This window comes from Odontesthes bonariensis, chromosome 4 (genome assembly GCF_027942865.1).
Source record: "Odontesthes bonariensis isolate fOdoBon6 chromosome 4, fOdoBon6.hap1, whole genome shotgun sequence".
Classification (NCBI taxonomy): domain Eukaryota; kingdom Metazoa; phylum Chordata; class Actinopteri; order Atheriniformes; family Atherinopsidae; genus Odontesthes; species Odontesthes bonariensis.
In genome coordinates, this window is record NC_134509.1 from 27,817,004 (window position 1) to 27,839,505 (window position 22,502).

General features: G+C 41.0%; 1 protein-coding gene across 1 annotated transcript in view; it reads left to right on the forward strand.

Moving 5' to 3' along the window:
- The first annotated feature begins 5,461 nt into the window (after positions 1 to 5,461).
- The window catches only part of LOC142378866 (adenylate cyclase 9), a 45,846-nt gene continuing 28,805 nt past the window's right edge, over positions 5,462 to 22,502 (forward strand). Inside the window, exon 1 of the mRNA XM_075463809.1 lies at positions 5,462 to 9,502. Within this exon, the coding sequence (XP_075319924.1) occupies positions 7,615 to 9,502 (1,888 nt within the window). The 5' untranslated portion in view covers positions 5,462 to 7,614. The remainder of the gene's footprint in view (positions 9,503 to 22,502) is intronic.

Consider the following 22,502-nt stretch of genomic DNA (forward strand, 5'->3'; position numbering starts at 1 on the left):
TAAGGGAAAAAAAGAGACTTCCTCTTTGATATGAATGGCGTTTCCTGTGTATCAACTCATTTTCCTCTGTAGTTTGTTGTATAAATTCACCTCACAAAACAAAAGTTTCTTCTTCTTCTTAAACATCAACATTCAAATGTACAGCTTTCTTGTAGTTGGGACTCACCTCTAATGCAACAGGTTAATTTTCCACAGTGGCACATAATGTCACATGCTCATGCTCAACACAGCACGGACACACTTGTTTATATGCAATAAAAATGTTACACCTTGTAACGCATGTTTGAGCTCATGTAATCTGTGTTTGCTGAGCGCATCAGGTTCTCGGCGTAGTCTGTGCAGACTTATCAGGGAAGCTTTATCATCTCCTCAAACAGTCCTCTCTTGTAAGCTCTTGAACTTAAGCATGAGCACACTACCCACATGTCGTGTACACACACACTTATTTGTGCAGAGGGTTAGTAACTATGCAGAATCTGAAGTTCAAATATTATTGCATCTGTAACAATACTCACACACACCGACTCAAATCAGAACTATGAACCTTTATCACCTTGTTTATCTTCTTCCTGTTCACCTGCAGTTCAAAATCTTATCTCGTTACTGATTCCAGTTAACTAACAAACCACAAACAAGCTTAGTTACAGTATGTGATAGCCAACTTAACTCAGACATAAATGTCATCCATTTGAAAGAGAAAACATTTGTCATTTGTCTGCAATGTTGAAAATAATCCAAACATCAAGGAATGCGGGAATGAAGAGAAGCGACATGATAAAAGCACCCAATGGACAACAGAATCAACAAAACAACCAAAATAGAAAACACATTTTATACATATATATGTCATAAATTAATTAATATGATTTCAGATAAACCAGCTCATTGTAGTGTGTTGACATAGTTGTTTCTCAAGAAGCCACTTCTGTGGTGAAGACTTTCACAGATGTTACGTTTGACTAAATGTACTCTTCCTGTGTTGGATTGTACAGTTTAGTCTGGCTACTTCTCTCCTAACTCTGTCGATAGATTTGAAATAGACAAAATCCTAGCCTTATAAAATCTCTCGTGCTTCATGAAAAATTCTTCAGCTAAATTAGCAGAGATCACTTGCAGGAAATATGACAATGATGACAACTAAATGACTTTTTTTTCCAGAACCTCCACTGATTTTAAAACAGTAGGGTATGTATCAGACCAACGTAATAAACAATAACTAATCTGATGCAAATGCATCTAGGCTGCTCCGTTTGATACAAAATCTCTAATAAATGTAACATTTGAAGAAATAAAGTCATACCTTCTGACATATCCTTTTTATGTGGGTCATAAATCCAAGATTTGAGTCTAGAGATTAAGATCCAATTTATTGGTCATGCAAGGCAAGGCAAGGTAATTTTATTTATAGAGCAAAATTCGTACACAAGGTAATTCAAAGTGCTTTACAGCTATATAAAATCACAAGAAGAAATCATTAAAAAGAAATAAAAAATAAAAAACCCATAAAAAATAATCATTAATTAATTAATTAATTAAAAAGTGAAGAGTGCAGATCAAATACTTTCAGGTGCGTCATATGCACAGCTAACTGTTTTCAGCCTGGATTTAAACATTGTCAGAGCTGAGGCCTGTCTCACATCTTCTGGAAGACTGTTCCAGATTTTAGGGGCATAAAACTGAAACGCAGCCTCACCTTGTTTAGTCCTGACTCTGGGCACCAGCAGGAGACCCCTCCCTGAGGTTCTCAGAGCCCGAGTTGGTTCATATGGCTCTAACATGGCAGAGATGTACTTTGGCGCTTGACCATGAAGAGACTTGTACACAAGCAGAGCTGTTTTAAAGTCTATTCTCTGAGCGACAGGAAGCCAGTGCAGAGACCTGAGCACTGGACTAATTTGGTCGTATTTCCTGGTTCTAGTCAGGACTCGAGCAGCAGCGTTCTGGATGTACTGCAGCTGTCTTACAGCCCGTTTAGAGAGCCCAGTGAGCAGGCCGTTACAGTAGTCTAACCAGCTGGAGACAAACGCATGGATCAGTCTCTCTAAGTCTGGTTTAGACACTATTCCTTTGATTCTGGCAATGTTTTTTAGATGGTAAAAAGCTGCTGATGTTATTGATTTAATGTGGCTGTTAAAGTTCAGGTCTGAGTCCAATATTACCCCGAGATTTCTAACTTAATAATTAGGTTTTAGAGAGAGAGTCTCAAGGTGACTGATAACATGCTCTCTGTTTCTGTGGGCCACAGACAATGATTTCAGTTTTGTCTGAGTTTAGCTGGAGAAAATTGTTTTGCATCCACACACTGATCTGTTCGATGCAGTGACACAATGTATCTACAGCCCCGTGTTCTCCTGCTGTCAGTGACACGTAGATCTGAGTGTCATCTGCATAGTAGTGGTAGGACACATTATAGCTGCGTATTAGCTGGCCTAGTGGAAGCATGTACAGATTGAACAATATGGGTCCCAGGATTGACCCCTGGGGAACCCCACAGGTCATAGCCATTTGGTCTGAGACACAGTTACCAATTTCACCAAAATATTTCCTGTCCTCCAGATAGGACTTGAACCAGTTTAAAGCACGACCAGAGATTCCCACCCAGTCTTCTAACCTCTGTAATAAGATCGCATGGTCAACTGTGTCAAAGGCAGCACTCAGGTCCAGCAGAACTAAGACTGTGACTTTACTTGCATCTGTGTTCAAGCCGATGTCATTTGTCACCTTGATCAGAGCTGTCTCAGTGCTATGGTGGGGCCTAAAGCCTGATTGGAAAGTATCAAAAGCATTGTTAGACAGGAGAAAGTCACTAAGCTGTTGGTATACAACTTTTTCTAGGACTTTGCCTAAGAATGGTAGGTTTGATATGGGCCGGTAGTTGGTCAGTACTGTGGCATCAAGATTGCTCTTCTTTTGAAGAGGCTTAATGACAGCAGTTTTTAAGGCCTTTGGAAATGTTCCAGTCTGGAGTGAGATGTTGACTAGATGAGCGAGTTGTGGTAACAAACTGCTCAGCACAGACTTTAGAAATCTAGTGGGCAACTCATCAAGGCAGCACGATGATGAACTCAGGCTACGGCTACACGAAAACGAAACAAGGTTTTTTTTTAAAACGGGTACGAAAATTCTTGCGACCACATGGAAACGCGCTGCTGTAAAGACTCAGGTCCAGACGAAAACGGATGAAAACGATGAAACGATGCAGTACACACGCCACTGTGTCACGCCACGCTGTGAGACAATAGAGAAGTGTTAAAATTGGCTCACAGCGTCAACGTGTGACTGACGCAAAAACGTTTTAGCTGTAACAATGGAAACGAAACGAGGCCGTTTTCAAACTTTCCCACTCTGGAACCCGTTTTCAAAAACTATCGTTTTGGGGTAGTGGGAACGCCGGCTCCGTGTGGCCGCGACAGCGAAACGATAAGAAAAAGTATCGTTTACAGTGAAAAACGTTTCCGTGTAGCCGCAGCCTCAGACTGCAGATGATTTCTTCGACACTTTTGTCAATAACAGGTGTGAAATGTGTCAGCTCTAGGTGTCTTGCTGGCTGCAGAGTAGTTATTTGTGTTGTGGAAATTATTGCATTTTTAATACATGCACACACATGAAATTTGTCCTCCGCTTTTAACCCACCCAGGTTGGCACCTGTTGACACACACATGCACATACACAGGGTCACACACTCAGAGACAGATGCCAACCTGGATGGTGGGAAGCCATTCAGCGCCCGGGGAGCATGGGGGTACTGTGCCTTGCTCAAGGGCACCTCAGCCGTGACAAGGAGGTGGACTGACATCCCTACAGCTATCAGTTCCACCAATTGTTTTTGAGTGGCGAGAGTGGGAATCGAACTGCCAACCTTCCGTTTATTGGACCTCCGACTCTAACCAGCCTTAGAGTCGGTCTTAGAGATAGCCTTAGTTATTCATATTCTGTTATAACAATACAGCGACAACTTGAATCTTTTATTGATAATAAAATTCCCAAAATCTTTGCAATTTTACATTGAGGAATGTAATTTTTGAACTCTTTAACGATTTGCCTACACTGCATATTACTCAGTTTTGAACTCTTCCCTAACTGTGCCTCTGAGCGACTCTGCACACTCTTTTTACGCCTCGTGTTGACGTGCTGACCTGTGCTAATTCATCAAATTATTTGTGAGACTTTCTTTATTTTTCTTAATAACAGAACTTTTCTAGATTTTTCGGAGCCCATTTAGCAACTTTGCTGGCAATTTAAAAGCATAATGGTGTCAGAATCTGAAATGTTGTTTCTGCACTATGGTTTGACATAAACATAACTCTCCTTGTTTGTACATTTTAGACTAGTTTAGTTATTGTCCCAAGTTTTTGTTTTGTAGGAAAAATTATTTTAGATTTAAAAAAAAAAAACTCATGATGCAGATGCCAATCACACAATTTGCTGAAAAGATGACTAGATGCACCTCCTTTGTTTCCATTTCTAATTTCATAATTGTGCTTACTATAAAAAATAGCGTAGAAAACGTTAAGGGATGTGATGTGCAACTATTACTGACCCATTTTCGGGTGTACTATGTATGGTAGAGAAGCCTGGCATATCACTGTTTATAGCATATGTTGTTTGTCCTCTGTTTGACATGTTGCCAAAAGTAAAAGTGGTTTGTGGTCCTTTTTGCGTGTCATATGGGTGATAATCACAGCAAGCAGCAATCAAACTTGTGAAGGAATTTTCATCTAAAATACTTATTCACAAGGGAGTGGAAGTGGCCAAGCTCTTATCTGAGACCCCTCAATCATCAAGTTAAACATAGACAAGCATAGAAAAACCGGAAGTCCAAGTCTACCTTCAAAATGAAGTTGTTTGACATCATTTTACATTAGTTTGCCAAATTTTGTTGGCTGGTTTTGAGTTAAAGTGCATAATGTTGAACGTTTTTTTCTGCCTGTAATGCAGTTAATAATTAGTTGACTACTGGTTAACTAGAGTTTTTAGCTAAACTCTTTACAGCAAAGAGACTTGTTAAACAACCTGAAAACAAACAAACAAACAAAAAAACTTTGTAAGAACTTGCATCATATATCTTTTTAAAGTTATAGTGGGCTATCTTACAAGTTATACATTTACTTTGATTACCTGACCTTATCAAACTGATCTAACAATGAAGCATTAGCAATAGGCTACTGCTGAGAGTGCCTGAATATTTTTTTTACATTTTTCTGTTGAACTATAACTATATAATCATAATTCAACACTGAAGGTGCCCTTTAATAGACATGTAAATTAGCCTCCCAGCTAACTTCTCCTGGTAGCATTACTCCCTTGATATTGATATTGATTTCTCCACATGATAGACAAATCAATAGGAACTTTATTGAGCAGGTTTTACTGCTTTACTCTTACAAATAAATGTAGCCTTTTAGAAGATCCTGCGTAGAGCGGAAGTAGCTTTTGTCTGCGCGAAGGTTGCTTAACAGATTCAACACCCTGTACCAGCTGTACAACAGCTGGCTAAGGATTTCCGACCCAGTCACAACGAAGATGGTGGCAGTGTCAAGAGTAGAGATACAACGTTCGCCCGGGTGAGACCGAAAGAACAAGCGCTAAACTCCAGCTGCATATGCGTCAGTTCAGCCACCAACTCCGCTAGAGAGCTCTGAATCAAGGGGGAGAAGGGTGACAACCAGCGACGGACGGAAGAGGACGCACCACAGCCGGAGCGCACAGTGTTGTGTTTGTTGGACACATGCATGCCAGCGAAAACTAGTGCTATCCAGAACCTAAGGAATTGGTTGAGATAAGGAGATAAGGAGCGTTTTTTGACAATCCAACCGAGGAGATCCGAGGGGTTCCGAGCGCTGCTCTGGGGATTTTTTCCCCCTTCTTTGCTCTAAGGGAATGCGAGGGGAGGAAATCCAGCCTCAGCTCCAAATAAGCAGAGACTCTTAACTGGGTCTCTTCTCCAAACGCAGGAAATACGGCCTGGGAAAAAAAAAAAAAAGTTTGGGAGCTTTTGGAAACGAGAGGGGGCCTATCGCTGACGCTTTGCATGCGTTTTAGGCTGCGACTTGATTCTTTTACCATAACATTCTAATATTAAGCGGTCAATGTATGTGACATAATAAGTTAAAGGAACGCATTCAGATTTTACACGCTGTTGGTGGTGTTATTTGCAAGAGTTTTGATCATCACTATTTATAGACCAGCCTGCTCCGAACGAGGCTGTTCCTCATAGCTGTGTGTTTTGCCAACTGCGCGCAACAAGTTGCAGACACTCCCAGCAGAGGTAAACCTACGCTAATTTGGGACAGTGGATGGAATTTTCTGCTCTTGTCTTTTCGGATCACGCGTCTCTGAATAGCGCACACCCCTCCCCGAGTCCCCCTTTGGAAAGCAGAGGGGGGAATAAACGGTGGAGATCCGGAGAGGGAGTTCAGGAAAGGACGGGGCTGTATCGGTGGGAACAGGCCTGCCTGTCAGGCCTTCTGTGATCTGGGTCCTGAGCTGGACAAGGCTCCAAAATAACTCGGTCACGAATCTTTTGCAAAGGCCCGCCGGGATATAGTTGGAAGGAGAATGCATGGGAATAAGAAATGGAAATCCCTCACGCTCTGAGCCACGCATGAGAATGGATGTAGTGGGAGGTAAAGCCCATTTAATTACAGATCACCCACTTTCATTAGTCAACTGAATTAAACAGGTTCTCCCCATTTCAGACTGCCATTTGTTTTTGTATAAAACATTTGCAGTGTGAAAAGATAACTAAACCAGATTAACTTAAAATGAAACGAATTAATAATCGACACGTTTTTATTTTAGCACTGTTATAACGACAAGATTTGGCGGCTGTTTTAAGAGGGTTAAATATGGATGATTTATCGCGCATGTTGTGGAGATAAAAGGGACAGTGTAACTTTTGTAGACAACTGTTGACAGCTTAAATCGTATCTGCACATACCATGAAACCTTGGGCTTGAACTCTTTTTTTTTTCCACACAAGCAACAAGCATTGAGGAATGAGGGAAGAAATGGGCATTTTTCCTGACGTTATCTAACTTTATTATGTCAGCAGTATCAAGACATTGCGCACATCCAGAGGAGATCATTTCCAGTCGTGTAACGTCAGGGCTGACTTGATGAAGAAAACCGTTGCATCACTAGCCAGTCCTTTCCGAGAAGGATGTTCAATTCAGGAGGCAGAAAGAGTGATGACAGTGTTTTTACCGCAGCTGGAGAGATGCCGGGCTCCTACCCAGAGCCTCTTTGGAGAGGGATGCATGTAATGTGAGTACTGACGCAAACCAAGGGTTGGATAATGGTGTGCTCAAGAAACTGGAACGGTGCGTCTTATGTGAGTGAGTGTGCAGGCTGCTGTGCGGGTAGCCAATACGTCTGTGCCGTGCTCACCATTCATGCACAGTGATTATTCCAAAAAAAAAAAAAAACCTTTTGCCCTCCCTCCCTCTCTGTCTACCTATTTTGTCACTCCATCACCTCCTCCCATCTGTCCTCGCCAGGCGTGCACACACGTCGCTCGTGCACCGACTCTAATTGCCTGAGCGCCTTCAGAGGAGATTATTAATATTTAACACCTCTGTCGCACACCCTCGTTTCCGCGTCGCACCAGTCAACATGGCCACGCTACAGCACCACCGGCAGCTTCTTATGCACGGCACGGAGGTGAGCTGCGACTCCGGAGGGGATGGCGCCGTGACCGTGCGGATTACCAACAACTCGCCCCACATGCATCAACATGGGCGTCTCAGGGTTGCCAACAGTGGAGCAAGAGGAGCTGGAGGCTGTGGGGCTGCCAGTAAAGTAAACCCCAACCTCCACAAGTACAGCATCTCCTCTACCTGCAGCTCAGCAGACTCCAGACCGGCTGTAACCTCCACCTCCAGGGTGAAAAGGATACTACCGCCTCTATTTGAACGCTCTGCTGCTCAATGCTGGGACCCCAAGTTTGACTCTCCCATCCTGGAGGAGGCATGCCAAGAGAGGTGCTTTCCCCAAAAACAGCGGCGGTTCCGCTATGTCCTGTTCTACTTGGCAGTGGCATCTGGACTCTGGGGGGTGTACTTTGGGATCAATAGTGACCGCTGCTACCCCATGACCTTTCTAGCCCCCACTGCCTCCTTTTTGGCCTTATTAGTGCTCCTGTTTTTGTTCACCTTCACCCAGCCATACACGTGGTTGTACAACCAAACCACCTTGCTCCTGATAGCAGTTACCTTTGCCATCACTTTAGCTCCACAGATACAAACTGCTGGCTATACTGAGTTGGAGCGGGCAAGTGGTGGCAATGCCTCACACCTTTCCCAGAACAAAGTGGCTCCACCTCCAATTCCGTGCATCTCACCTGTTGGCACCTTTTCATTGTGCATAGAGGTTCTTTTGTTGTTATACAGTGTCCTCCATGTCCGTCTGTATGCCTCCGTGATGCTGGGTCTTCTGTATTCTATATTATTTGAGGCATTAGGATGGCTACCATTGCTCCAGAGAAGTTCTGACAATACTGGACAGGTGTCGGGGTTAGTGGGCTCTGACTGGGAAGAAGACACACTCCGCTGGCTGGGCCCGGCCAAAGGGCTGCTCCACTTATGCGCCCATGTCATTGGCATCCACCTGTTCATCATGTCAGAAGTACGTACCCGTAGCACATTTCTCAAAGTGGGCCAGGCTATCATGCATGGCAAAGAGTTGGAGGTGGAGAAGGCCTTGAAGGAGCGTATGATCCACTCAGTCATGCCGAGACGAGTTGCAGACGAGCTGATGAAGCAGGGGGATGACGAGGGTGGTGGCGAGAATTCCGGCAAGCGATATTCCTCTGGCGCCTGCTCTGCCTCAGCCGTTGCAGTGGGAGGTGGAGGAGGCTGCGGAGCTTCCCAAGCCCCAAGTGTTATAAGCTCTAAGAATAACTCTCACAACAATCATAAACGCAAAAAGACCTCGATCCCCAGAGGGCAGATAATATTTAGGCCCTTTAACATGAAGCGCATGGAGTCTGTTAGCATCCTCTTCGCTGACATTGTGGGTTTCACCAAAATGTCTGCTAATAAGTCAGCTCCAGCTTTGGTGGGCCTTCTTAATGACCTGTTTGGACGTTTTGACAGACTCTGCGAACTAACCGGTTGTGAGAAAATCAGCACTCTGGGAGATTGCTACTACTGTGTAGCAGGCTGCCCCGAGCCCAGACCGGAACACGCCTACTGCTGTGTGGACATGGGTTTGGGCATGATCCAGGCCATCGAGCAGTTCTGTCAGGAAACGTGTGAGACTGTGAACATGCGTGTTGGTGTCCACACAGGCACCGTCCTGTGTGGGATCCTGGGAATGAAGCGCTTCAAATTTGACGTATGGTCAAATGATGTCAATCTGGCGAACTTGATGGAGCAGCTGGGTGTGGCTGGCAAGGTTCATCTGTCAGAAGCTACAGCCTGTTTCCTGGATGACCGTTACCGGATTGAGGATGGGCAGGTGGCAGAGAGAGCCGGGCAAAGTGTGATGGAGAAACTGAAGGGTAAGAGGCTGTTTAACTCTGATTTCCTTATGAGTGCCATGCATGAAATTACGTTGTGTTACAGAAAGTCAAGATGGGCATGAGATGTGGAACTCTGGTCTTGAACCAGGTGACACTGATTAATGATTACTTGAAAAGATAGATGCTTTAACCAATAAGCCTATCTTTAGAGTTTATTGAGCCTGTGATAAGATATTGAAAGTTGGACTTCCAGCATAGGTGAGAAATGTATGATACCATGAGGAGGAGGGCATTACATTTCAAAAGAGTCACACATTTAGTTGGTAAATGTTCCCTCTAAAAGTGTGTACTTTAGCACATGGTCATCACGTCTGACTGGGGTCAACTTCATGTTTAGACAGTGCTGAAAAATGTTATCTGACCAGCTTGACCTGTTAAAATGTTGTAGCAGTCGCAGTAGAAATCAGACTATATGACTAAGAGATTAGAGCACCAAGAAGAGGGACATACTTTGATTTATATCAGTTGGATATCTTTCAACATTTCCTAACAGTTTAGTTGACAATAGAACATTTAGTACACACACACAAACACACACCCACAAGAACATGTATCACCCTAGTTATGGTTACTGTTGTGCTAGATAGTGGTTCTGTAGAGATGTATAGTTTATAAATGTGATATTTTGGAGCAGAGCTCTACAGATGTGTTTTGAATGGTGCTTGAGATAAGAACCTTAAATCTCCAAATACAACATACGAATTCTAAATCCTCGTCACAGACAAATGTCAGCTACGTGCATGATAAGAATATTACCAGATACTAGCAGCTCAAGGATGACAAGATAAGTGTACACTTCTGAGAGAAGGCTTAGATGTGCGACTGTGACTGATGCAGAAAGCTGGTACAGTATATTTCATGAGGTTGTTTACATGAAGACAGACAAGGTCAGTTCGGCAGCACAAATGAGCCCTATCTTGAATCTGTTTTAGCAGTTTTTGGCTCATATTACTGTTGACTGTTTGTGGCTCGTTGTTGCGGTTGGGCAGCATGAGCTGAGACTGCAGTTGATAAGAAGAGAACTGACTGGATTTACTGTTCTGAGGCAGGTTATTCTGCTGGGTTGAAAAGGTGCTCATCATATTGTGCCCACAACCTGTAGGAAAAGTATTGGGAAAGTACAGAGACCAGACAGGTGGAATGAAGTGTGAAAAGATATTCCGCTTCACTTGTGTGCAACTTGTCAAGCATTTAAAGGCTATTGAGTCCATTTACAGAGATTGATGGGTCATGATATACAACTTTTGAAACAATATAGAAGAAATGGTTTACTTTTCATTTGTTCACAATCTTTTGGCAACTAGATAACCTGAGAAAAAAAAAGGGTTCCAGGTTCAACTCCCAGCTGGGGCCTTTCTGTGTGGAGTTTGCATGTTCTCTCCGTGTATGCGTGGGTTCTCTCCGGGTACTCCGGCTTCCTCCCACAGTCCAAAAACATGCATGTTAGGTTAAATGGTGGTAATTTGTCCTTAGGAGTGAGTGTGAGCGTGTGCGTAGTTGTTTGTCTCTTTTGTCTCTGTGTGGCCCTGTGATGGACTGGCGACCTGTCCAGGGTGTACCCCGCCTCTTTTCTGACAGAAACTTTATGCATTTACACGGCTACAACCTCTTCAATACCAAGATTATCCGTCTCTTTACTACTGTGTATCAGAAGTGGGGACTCTACATGTAAGTGGGGAGTACATACAAAGTGTTATTTCAAATGGTATTTTGACATAATAAATCATGACTAATGACTCATAATCACAAATACCTGAGCTTGTAACTGTAGGTATGCATACATACACGTTACTAATCTCTCCAGCAGGGAGTTCCTCGTGGGCTGTCTAATATTAGGTCGCTTGTGAAAAGAGACTGTCTGTTCTATTGGCACCCCTTATATCAGAGTGTATTCACACTTGGCTCTAAACGGTGCCATCACTCTATTTCCAGACTGGTGAACAGTGAGAGAGAGATATTGACAAGGAGCTTTTGTTGAGGGGGAGAAAAGAGGGGATTGAATGGCATTTAGTTTCACACCGAAACAGAGAGCAACTGTTTCCTTTTAAAGGTGGGGAAAAGGGTTAACCCTCTTTTTAAGACAAAGTGACAGTTTCACTAAAAGAGAAATCAACGTGTAGTTGAATTTATTGTGTATTTACAACCTTTCTTGGAATGCTAGTCTTTGTCCCACTGCCTCTGGCCCTCTGTCCTGTGTCCCCACCCTTTCATGTTCCTTATTTTTTTCTTTTCTTTTCTTCACTCTCGCTGTGTTATCACAGTCATTGCCTAAGTTTCCTACCTGTCACCCAGGGTTGTACTCGTGGTCTGTTGTGTAACACTCCCTCAGTGCTGTATGTCTGTCTTTAGTCAGAGCTTTGCTATATATCCCCCAGCAGGCTGAATGAGTCACCTCAGATGGCATGCTCTGAGACATTCTCCTCTTTGTCCCTTAGTACCCATCACTGTGCTCTCCTTTTAGCATCAAAAACTGAGCCAACTAAGCAGTGTTTGACCATGAATTAGATCCTTAGGCCGTCAGTAGCTGTTTAAGAAATGCACTGTACAGTATGGCTTGTGTATTGTGACGGCTCATGTCGCAGCTCAACTCTATTGAGACTATATTACAGTGGGTTTTATATAATTTTCATTTTAATGATTCCGATATCATTGATAAAACTTTTCAAGTTCTAATATTGATCATGCTGTGAGTAATTTGGTTAAAAAATGAAAGATAAAGCATGAAAGGATTTGAGAGTTTTAACAAAGGAAACTGTAAATGTCACATCTGTTAAAGCTGAAGCATACCATGCTGTCTTCCCACACGTCCCACCCTGTTAGATTAGTCTGCGTTCAAATGCCGACTCTATGTCTTGATTATTTTCAACACACTTTCATATCATTATTTGACCTGCTTCTACTCCCTTGAAAATCTCGATCTGAAACTGAAAATGATACAGCACTATTATAATAGAGCTATAACTTCAGCAGATATTTTTGCAGTGATACAGACAAGGCATTGCTGTAGTGCAGAAACAGGTTTAAACAGACCCGAGACAAGCAATCCATCCTTGTTAAAGTGATATGCTTAAGTGCTTAAAAGTCATCTTTCTACAACTTAAAATATTAAGCAATAGAAGCAATATAAAATATGTAATTTATGCATGTCAGGGCACTATACACTTAAGTTTAGACTCAGGCTGACGACACTGCGACTTAGCTACTGGCAACTGAGCTCAGCTAAACTAGCTCAACTCCTCTGTAACTTTTTAGCAGCTCTGGGACATTTTCTTGTCATTTGCTCTCATCTGGCGATAGAGAATGGGTTGGACTTGGCTGTCTGACTTCTGCTATCCACTGATAAAGATGAGGATGCTGACTCACCGATGAAGTCCGTGGGATTCATTTGGGAATGTGAAGTAGAAGTTCTTCAGGTCGATTACTGTTATATAGCATTGGAAGACAGGAAAACATGGAAAACATGATGCTTTGTTTTACAGCTGTAAAACACAGCACATTTCTTTTATTGCTGCCTTTTCATTAAATTTAGCACAGGTTCTTTGAGACAAATTGACTTGACAGCCATGAGAGGAGAGCAGAATGCTAACATGCTGTTACAAGAACAGCAAAATAATTTCAGAGTTGAGTGGCTGGAAAATGAATATGTAACATTCAACATTTGAAATACCAGTAGGTTGGACAAACACTAGGTTGAAGCCAACTAAAACTTGACGTATTTGTAATTGAAAAAATATTTAGTATTCATTTTGATATTCAAATACCTGTTTTATGTTTACCTGATCGAATTAACTAAATGTGGGTGATTAGTACTTTGATACCAACCAGTCAGGTGCTAGTAGCTAGTAGCTAGTTTCTCAGTGTCTTTCCTGACAAAACTTCAAATATTTTCTCAGCACTAAGCTTCTACATAGTTAAAATGAAGATTATTTTAAGAATAACTAGCTTGAAGTTTGAACTTGAACTGTGCATACACCTTAAGGGGACTCAACGGTATACTTAACTGACGCTTACCTCAAAGATAGAAAGGTGAAATGAATATGAAAAGCTCTCATGGGGAAAAAAACTCAAAAGGCTAAAACAAGTATAGGAGCACAGAAAGCAAGATATCACAACAAATCCACGCTAAATATGACCGATTCATATGTTAGGTTTGAGTTTTGATAAAGACGACCAAAAAATGACAGATAAACAAACCAAAATGGCAAAATATATCCTCTCTGGTCTGAGCTGGCAAAGCGTGCTACTAACGAGCTTCTCAGATATGATATGATATCCCCGATACTCCCAGATCACAGTAATTCATAAGTAGAGCTCTCCCCATTTTTCTTTTGTGGGTGTCCACCATGGTCGTTTTTATTTCTTTCATTGAGATAAGATATCTAACTTCTGGTTACCATTTCTTCTTTACTGCCACCCTCTGGCTACACTTACGCAGCTTCATTTATTCACTTTAAGCCGGTCAATTTTCAAAAGGCTGCTTCAGATTTGTTTTTCTAGTCAAGGGGATCCCGGCTGTAGTCATGGCAGATTTTATAGACATTTCTACTGCCAACCATATACATTTGTCAACAGTTGATTTTTGAAAATAAGAAGATATTTTACCAACGTCTGCAATTTTGATTTGACTTATATTATTTACACACAAGACAGCCAGGACAGCTGCAGGTAATCATGCCTGTAGGGGGTTGTTGAGAAATCATTTGTAAATTTTTGTATATTTGTATATATTGAGCATATCAGGACTTGCACCAGGGTTAATTTTGGGTCTGTTTTACACTGTTTCCAGGTTTCATTTAGTCAGTAATTGTTAGATTTTACACACAGATTTTATTTCATTTTTCTCTCACATCCTCAGGATTCCTCCTTCGCCTCGCATTCAAATTGCCGTTGTGTAACTGCTTCCTCTCAGTCGCTCTGCGCGTCTGCTCGTGTCTCATCTGTCCTTTCTAATTCAGTCTTGCCATGTCTCTTTTAGCTTCTAGCACACAAATACTCGCACATTTCACTGCAGGTGGTGAGGACTGCAGTTTTCTGCTTTGGGTTCTTGTTAGGCTGGTCTTTGCATCCCCACTTTATCTGTTCCTGTGGTGGCATTTTTAGGTTTTCCTGTTTGACTGTTGCTGCTTTAGGTAAATAGGTTGTTAGTTAGCCTGTGTGTGCATTAGTGTGTTTCAGTGATATTTCTGCTGGACTCAGGGTTGGTGCTGGTCTTGAACTCTTCTCGTGGTATAATAGCAAAGCAATGGCTCCTCTTTAGTTTCGGTTTGTGCCATCTGAAGGTAACTTTCACTCGTGGAGGTAAAATGTGCGTTTGCACATGAATACATGCAAGAGCTTGCACCTTTTTCATTTTGCTATTCTTCTCCGCTTTCTTTGTTACTAAGGACTGAGCTCAATAAATATCTTTCTTTAGGTAATGGATTGATAAAACAACCAATAAGCAGACAATAAAAATTTCATAAATTGAACGATTTGGATAGTTTTCTTTTCCCCTTTAATGCCTCTTTGCTAGAATGTTCAAATGAGTCATTTTCAAATTTGCACCTTGGCAGCACTGTTGGAGAAATAGTATTTCATGTTTACTCTCTGTAGCCAGAGGTTTTTCTTTTTTTTTCAGGAGATTGAATTTCAATCCAAAAAATGTGAAGACGAAGAGTTGATCATTAAAACAGAGACAGATAGCAGTAAGCTTGCCCTCGCTGTTGCATTATAATCGTCTCTCTTCCTCAGATCCTCACCTTTCAGTGACAGCTGCAGCGCTGCGCTGGCTTGTCAAACAGAATGTCTATTTGTGTGTGTGTGAGTGTGTGTTTTACAATAAAGATAAGGCATCCTTGAAATATAACAAAGCGACTGATCAAAGTCTTTTGTCTTAAATACACTGACACACACGTGGGCTGTACACACAGAAATTTATCACCAGCAGGTAACTATAGAGGCTAATTTAGGCATTTTATTGTTGTCTCGTGCGATGTACTCTGTGTGAATGTCTTATTCTTTTTAAATCTTTTTCTTTTCTGACCTTTTTTTCAACATTCTTCGTCTGCAATGCCATACACACTACCTGAAATATGTTTTTTTTTGCTTACAATATGCCTCTGTGTTCCTGTACACCTGCACTTCATGTGTTTTCACTTGACAGAGATTCTTTGTATAAGATTGAGAGGCCCCATTTGGCCCCAGGCCTGAGACCCAGTGTGTTTTTGTTTCTCCCCTGGTACTCATGCGTTACCTCTCAGCAATACTGTCGTTACACAGTTCAGTTTTCTACTGTAATCACTTGACCGGGTTGTCTTGGAGGCACATTTGTGTGTCTCTCTCTGCATGTGACTGTCTTTACATACAGGATATTTTAGATTTTTTTTCTTTTATAAATTAAGACCATATGTTTCAGAGTAGTAATCAGGGCCCAGGAGGACAAGAGATCATTAAATCCTGATCAAAATGGGCTTTGTGTATTTTGATGGTGGTAACTTACTGGTAAAAACTATAAATACTTGATTGTGTGGAAATTCTCTCTTAATCCCTTATTTAAAGGCAGCAATAGTTGTTTCCCCAAGATTATTGCTGATGTCTTTCCTCCTTGGCATTTTTAAAACTCTTGATTCCTATAGAAGCTCTAAGGGTGTACTTTTTAGTTTTTCAAACACTGCTTCTGCATTTTGGCTATATATTAAGTTCTTGTTAAACAAATATTGACACATGTAATGTGCCTCGTGTTGTTTTTCATCTGAGGTTGTATTTACCTAATCTTAAGACCTGGTGAGGACCAGGTGATTATTTTTCTTGTATGTATCTATGTACATATATGTGTGTATATATATATATATATATATATATATGTACAGTATATAGTCAATAACTGATGCACCAAATCAAGACTATACCACAAAGTTCACAATCAGGATTTAATTTTCAAATCAGAGGAGTTGCACCCTTCTGACCTTCTGGTCAGAAGGCATCATGCATCTTATACTTACAGTCATGACTGCCTTTGCAGTTTCATCTGTACATCACGATGAGCTATTTTTTCCATTGTGCAAACAATATCAGCCGTAGAAAGTCAGTAACCACCAGTCAGTAGCTCTGATAGCAGGACTACCAGATAGTCAAGTTTCCTCTAGTAGACATTCAGTTGCTCTTTTTTTTCTTCTGTATATCTCACACTCTTTCCTAATAGACTCAGAGTAACATCGTCTGCATCTCTCTCAGAAATGCTAATTCACTTTCTTTCCCAGACAGCCACCTAATAAACTGTTGTTTTGATTCACACATCCCACATGCTTCACTGGAGGCTTGTCATTTCTGTTGCTGAAGAATGTCATGAGTCAAGTTTGTTTGCATGTGTGTTCACTGTTGATAAGCGTGCCATGCCCTGTCCTTGCCTGATTGTACATGTTTAGCATACACACCCTCACATGTTTGTACTTCTATCTTTGTGAGGACATTCATTGAAATAACCTTTATTATGATACAATATGAACCCAGTTTTAACCCAGACTATAAAACAAAGTCTTAGCCATCCAATGCTGGTTTGAAAGTGTGTCAGAGAGTAGCAGCCCAACCCTATTCCAAAATGTCTCTATGCCGAACACACACACTCGCCCACACAGTGTTAATCTTTGAATGGTCTTTCTCTGAAAGTTTTCTGCCCTTGTAATGCGTCTTGCTATTTTTAGAAGGAGTTCATGCGTTAATTCACTGAATTCCAAACATATAATTTACCTGCTCATATTGCATGGATGTTTGTATAGGAGCTGTCTGTCATTTAAGGAACCTTTACATAACACAGTTGTGACACATGACTTTGCCTCGACATGTATGCGTTTGCCTGTATTTACTTATATTCTGCCACTTAGATACATTAACATTGACTTAGCACTCGATGTATAGACCTGGGTTTCTAACTGCACTGAAGCTTGATTGTTGTTTTCACACGTGTAAGTCGCTTTGTATAAAAGCCTCTGCTAAATGACTAAATATGAATTTTTGTAACAAACACTAAAAGTGTTTTCTTGACAGGTGTGTTTTTCTTTTGTCAGTGGGCTTATGTGAGGTACTTATGGTTAGTCTCTGTTTTACCTGCGATAGAAAAGTCAAACTTCAAAAATGTACTGACTTGCAAGGAAAAGCTATATTGTGGATTTTTTACACCACATCATTTCTGCATCAGACAGTTAAATGGACAGCATTCACGTAACACAGTCGTTGTTGACACTCAAAATCAAAAACTATCTGATGCAGAAGAGATGTAGTGTGAGAATCCACGATGTAGCTCTCAGTCATATTTCTATGGATATTTGTGCTGTGAGTTGTTTTATATGCCTGAAAGACATCGCTCTTCTTATGGCCCATTTTGTGTAGCTTTTAGCATTAGCTACCCAGTCATGATTAGTCTCAAACTGAGAGCTGTCTGACTGCTGTCTAACACAGGTAAGGCTCTGCCTTCTCAATAGTGCCTCTCACAACCCCACTTAAAAAAATATTAGATACCTGTATAATGATTATCTAGCAGTCTTCATCATGATCACTTATAGTTTTGTTGTAGTTTTTGCTGTTTACAGCAAAGCTGTATGATTGATTTGGCTGCTTAAAACCCTTTTTACATTGGTCAAAAAAACCTACTGACACCTGCTAACATCTGGCTTTCGAGTGCAATGAGAAAGCATTCAGTATATCACAAGTCAGTCCTGGATATACTGAAATAATATGTTGCAACCCTCTGAGCTCTGAGGGTAAACACCCTACTGCTGGCAATGGAAAATAATTTGATTGGCTTGTTTTTGCAGGTGCTCCTGCATTAGAAAAAAACACCCTAAATGTTGTAATTGGTGTGAATTCGGCTCGAGTAAAATAGCTAGTCCAGCTCAATCAGATTGGGAAAGCTGGCTTTTGATAAGATAATGTCAAGTCAAGACAATAAAAAGTAAGTTATCCAAATTAAAACAGTTCTGTACATAGTTAGACAAGAAATGGGACATCCGTCGGAATTTCTGAGCAGGCCCAAACTGCGGACATGGTTGCTAAGTGATGAGCGCACTGTGAGTTTTTTTTTTTTTATAGATTTATTTAATGTTGGTATTTTGGAAAAAATGCTTTGAATGTTGAAGCATTCCTTGTCACAATCATCCCTCTTACCTTTTGGTTGGCAGCTGTTGGATTGTCGTAATGAATCACTGTCTGGGAACAAAGGCTCACCCAATATGTCTGCTGACTTGTTACTAATTGACCAGCTCACAAAGAATGTACGACTTTGAGAGCGGTGGAGTTGAAGAATTTATTTTGTGTATGTAGATGGGGGCGGGGGGGAGGGCTTGGTTTTTCATTTCGGGGTTTACACATGATACATCAATGTCTCCCATTCACCTGTCAATCAGTCTTCATTGTGTGTAGTATGACTATTTTTTTCAATTTGGACATTTGCAACAGCTGTTTCTGTGTGTGTTTGTGTGCATGCACCAGCTACAGTTTGCTGGAGTGCTGCTGTGTTAAATGATTGGCTGAATAATAGACACTGTACATGGCCTCAAGCCTGTTGAAAAATCCATGAACTTCCTCTGCACTCGTTTATAGCTGAGGTGCTCATAAGACATAGAAACAGGCTTTATAGTCTGTGTTGGGGGAAATGTCAGGGTGAGATTTGACATCGCAAATTCAACACGTTAAGGAAAAAGCGATGAATGGATGACGCTTTAAGATTAAATACTTTTTCAAATGTTCGACTGGCGCTTCACTAGACAAGGCTTTGGATAGAGGTGTCAACATACTAAATATTCAGTTAGTATGTCCATTTTATGCATTTGATGTCCATTTATGGCATTTGAAAAGGCTTTTAATCACTCAATTCAGGCACGTTAACTGTCACTGTTTAAACAGTTGTTAGGTCGAGGTATGTTTTTTCCTCCTACATATGCATTTCTTGCTCCCTGTGCACACATTGCTTTTATTGTCTTGTTGAGATGGGCAGATGCGTGATCACACGTAAATGTCTGTGCAAACATGCAGAGAAAAGGGTTTCATGGGTAATCTCAGGTCACAGCGTCTCAGAGGAGCTGACACACACTTAATGGTTAAGTCATTAATCCACAGTTATAAGGTCATAAACTAAAGCATTGGGAAAATTGAAACTTGGACCGAATCCTTTTTATTGTGACACAGAATGGGCCTTTGGGTGGTGACTATGCATGAGAGAAGGCACTGAGTAGTCAGTTCATCTGAAGGCAAAGTCTCTTTCTGTTTTTGATGGAAATCTACTCATTATCCAGATGAATGAAATGGATTTTTGGTATTTAGGGCTGGGCAACGATTAAAATTTTTAATCTAATTAAACACATGATTTCCCCGATTAATCCCGATTAATCACGATTAATCGCATTTGTACGCAAAATCCAAAAAATGAATTCAAAAGTAGTGTATAGCTTTATGTTTTAGCATTTAGTTTTATTTTAAATATACTACCATATAAATGAAAGTACCATAACATTTGTTGTGCAAACACACTTTTAACATCAGCATTTTTATGTAGTTTTTCTGTAGAAGCCTCGCTCCACTGTCTGTTTCCGTTGAATGACTTGCCGGTTTTCAATTGTGTGTTTTGCCTTTAAGTGATATTTTAGACTGGAACTACTACGGTGATGAGACAATTCAACTTGGCAGTGTTTACAGATGACTGGTTCTGTCGACTCCGCCGTCTGGAAGAACTTTAAAATGAAAATGACAGAGTAAAAGTTCCGTACCCTTCTCCATGTTTGGTGGATCCGCCAATTACTTTCTTTTCCGGTTCCGCAGCAGACAGAAACAGACTTTTACAAAATAAAAGCCTGTGAGCAACAGACTTTTGCAATAATAAAATAAATAATAAAATAGGGGTGGTTTGTGGCGTAGTGGGTTGAGCAGGCACCCCATGTACAAGAGGCTACAGTCCTCACTGCAGCTCGCCCCGGTTCAAGTCCCGTATCGGACAGCCCTGTGCTGCGTGTCATTCTCCCTCTCTCGGCTCCCTGCTTCCTGTCTCTCTGAACTTTCCTATCCATTAAAGGCACAAAAGCCCTGAAAAAATGGTATTCCATCACGTTGATGATGTGATATTGCTTCAATAATAAGTTACATTTTAACCTGCTATGGATTGCTATATTCAGATCTAATTATCCCTCGGATACCATTCATTTAAAGTCCAAATTTAAAAATACAAATTTTTAAATACAAAGGAAAAAAGAAGGCTGGGGCTCACTGATTCTAATGCAGTTTAATAGTGCAAACAGACTAATGTTTCGACTCTACTGTGTGTTCATCAACGTCAAAGTAGATACAGAATGAAGGCAGGCAATTATAGTCAATCTCACACAGGTCATTGGATTGGATTTGAACCTCATAACAACTATACCCTTGGATAGCCAAAACAAGGGTGGGGATTCATACATTGAATATCCACCTAACACACTTGTTGTGCCATCAAAGAGAAAAGAAAAAAGGCACAAAGATAAAGTGCAGACATCTAAAAATGGTTGCCACACACGGACATACCATACCAGACAATAAAAGTGAAAGGTCAATAGCACAGAAAATCCAACCTCTCTCAAAGAAGCAGAATAGTGAACATCTGTTATGTATAAAATCAAAGAAAACATGAAAAATTCAAGTCTTTGTTGATGCCAAAGGGCTCTACTGTATGTAAAGTGTGGATCCATTAAGCCTCTCTACAAAGCAAAGGTTTAATAATGATATCACCACCTCTGGAGGAAGGTGAGATTCTTTTCAATTCCCCAAAATGCCATTGATGCTGCAGGGCCATGATTAGCCTGTACATAGTATGGGACAATTGCATTGTCCATGTTTTTAATACAGTTTTTAAAGTTATCTTAATTAGTCTCACACAAACAAGACCACAAGGACATTTCAACAAATACATAAGCGTGCTACTGCATTCAATGAACAATTTGATAAAGTACTTTTTACCAGTATGTGGATGTGGAAAGAACTTTGTGTCTGACAAGTTAGAGGTGTTGTTGCTGCTGGTGTTAAATGGTTTCCTAGTATTAGAATGCACCAATCTGTCTCCTTTAAAGTTGATCAAGGGGGTTGAGGGGCACCGACTGGTGCCTTGGTGCCTCTGAGTTGTTCCTGACCATCCAATTCCCAAAAGGTGACCTCTCAACTGAAAGTGACAGTTTGGATCTTCTTCCAGGCTTGTTCTAAAAACTCACATTTTCTTGTAGATGTAAAACTGCTGATTGTAAATTCTGTTGGTGTTGTTTAGAAATGGTTGCAATGGACATTCCTGACCTGGGTAAATATTACAATTCTTTTTATCACATCTGATTTGAGCTCTCTTAGACTCTCCCATTGTGTCGTGTATCACTCAATTCGGTAAGTGCTGTCAAAACAAATATTTTTCTTTTTTTTGTGAACATATATCCACACAAAAAAAGCTGCCAGCTGCACTCAGTCACAATGACTAACAGGAAATTGAAACATCTTGGCCATGGCATGTTAATACGTTTTGCTGCTTTCAGCACCACTGATTCAATAACATGTGTATGACAGCCCAGTCTCACCAGAAATTGTAAAATATGAACATTTGTCCACATCTCCAGTACATGTTAGATTCAAATCCAGGCTTAGAAATTGCAAGATGACAACGTTTTCTTTGGCATTTATTTTGTGCTAAATTGCTAATGCTCATATAATGGAAACTGCAACCAGCGAGTAAAAGACTGTATGTTGATTCTAACCCTAACCCTGTACTTTTAGCTCTTAACCGTAACCATTAGCGCATGGAAGCAAAGTGGGAAAATAGGTGGGAGTAGAAAAGCGAACAAACTGAGGAAAGTATTGCAAAGAATGGGATTTGAGGCAGCAACTTCTCACCTGAGGGACACGTAGAGGCACCCACCACGCAAGTTTTCTCCAGTAAGACATGTTCGTCTTACTCAACAGTTACCCCCACTGACTCATCACATCACAACGTGAACATGTGGAA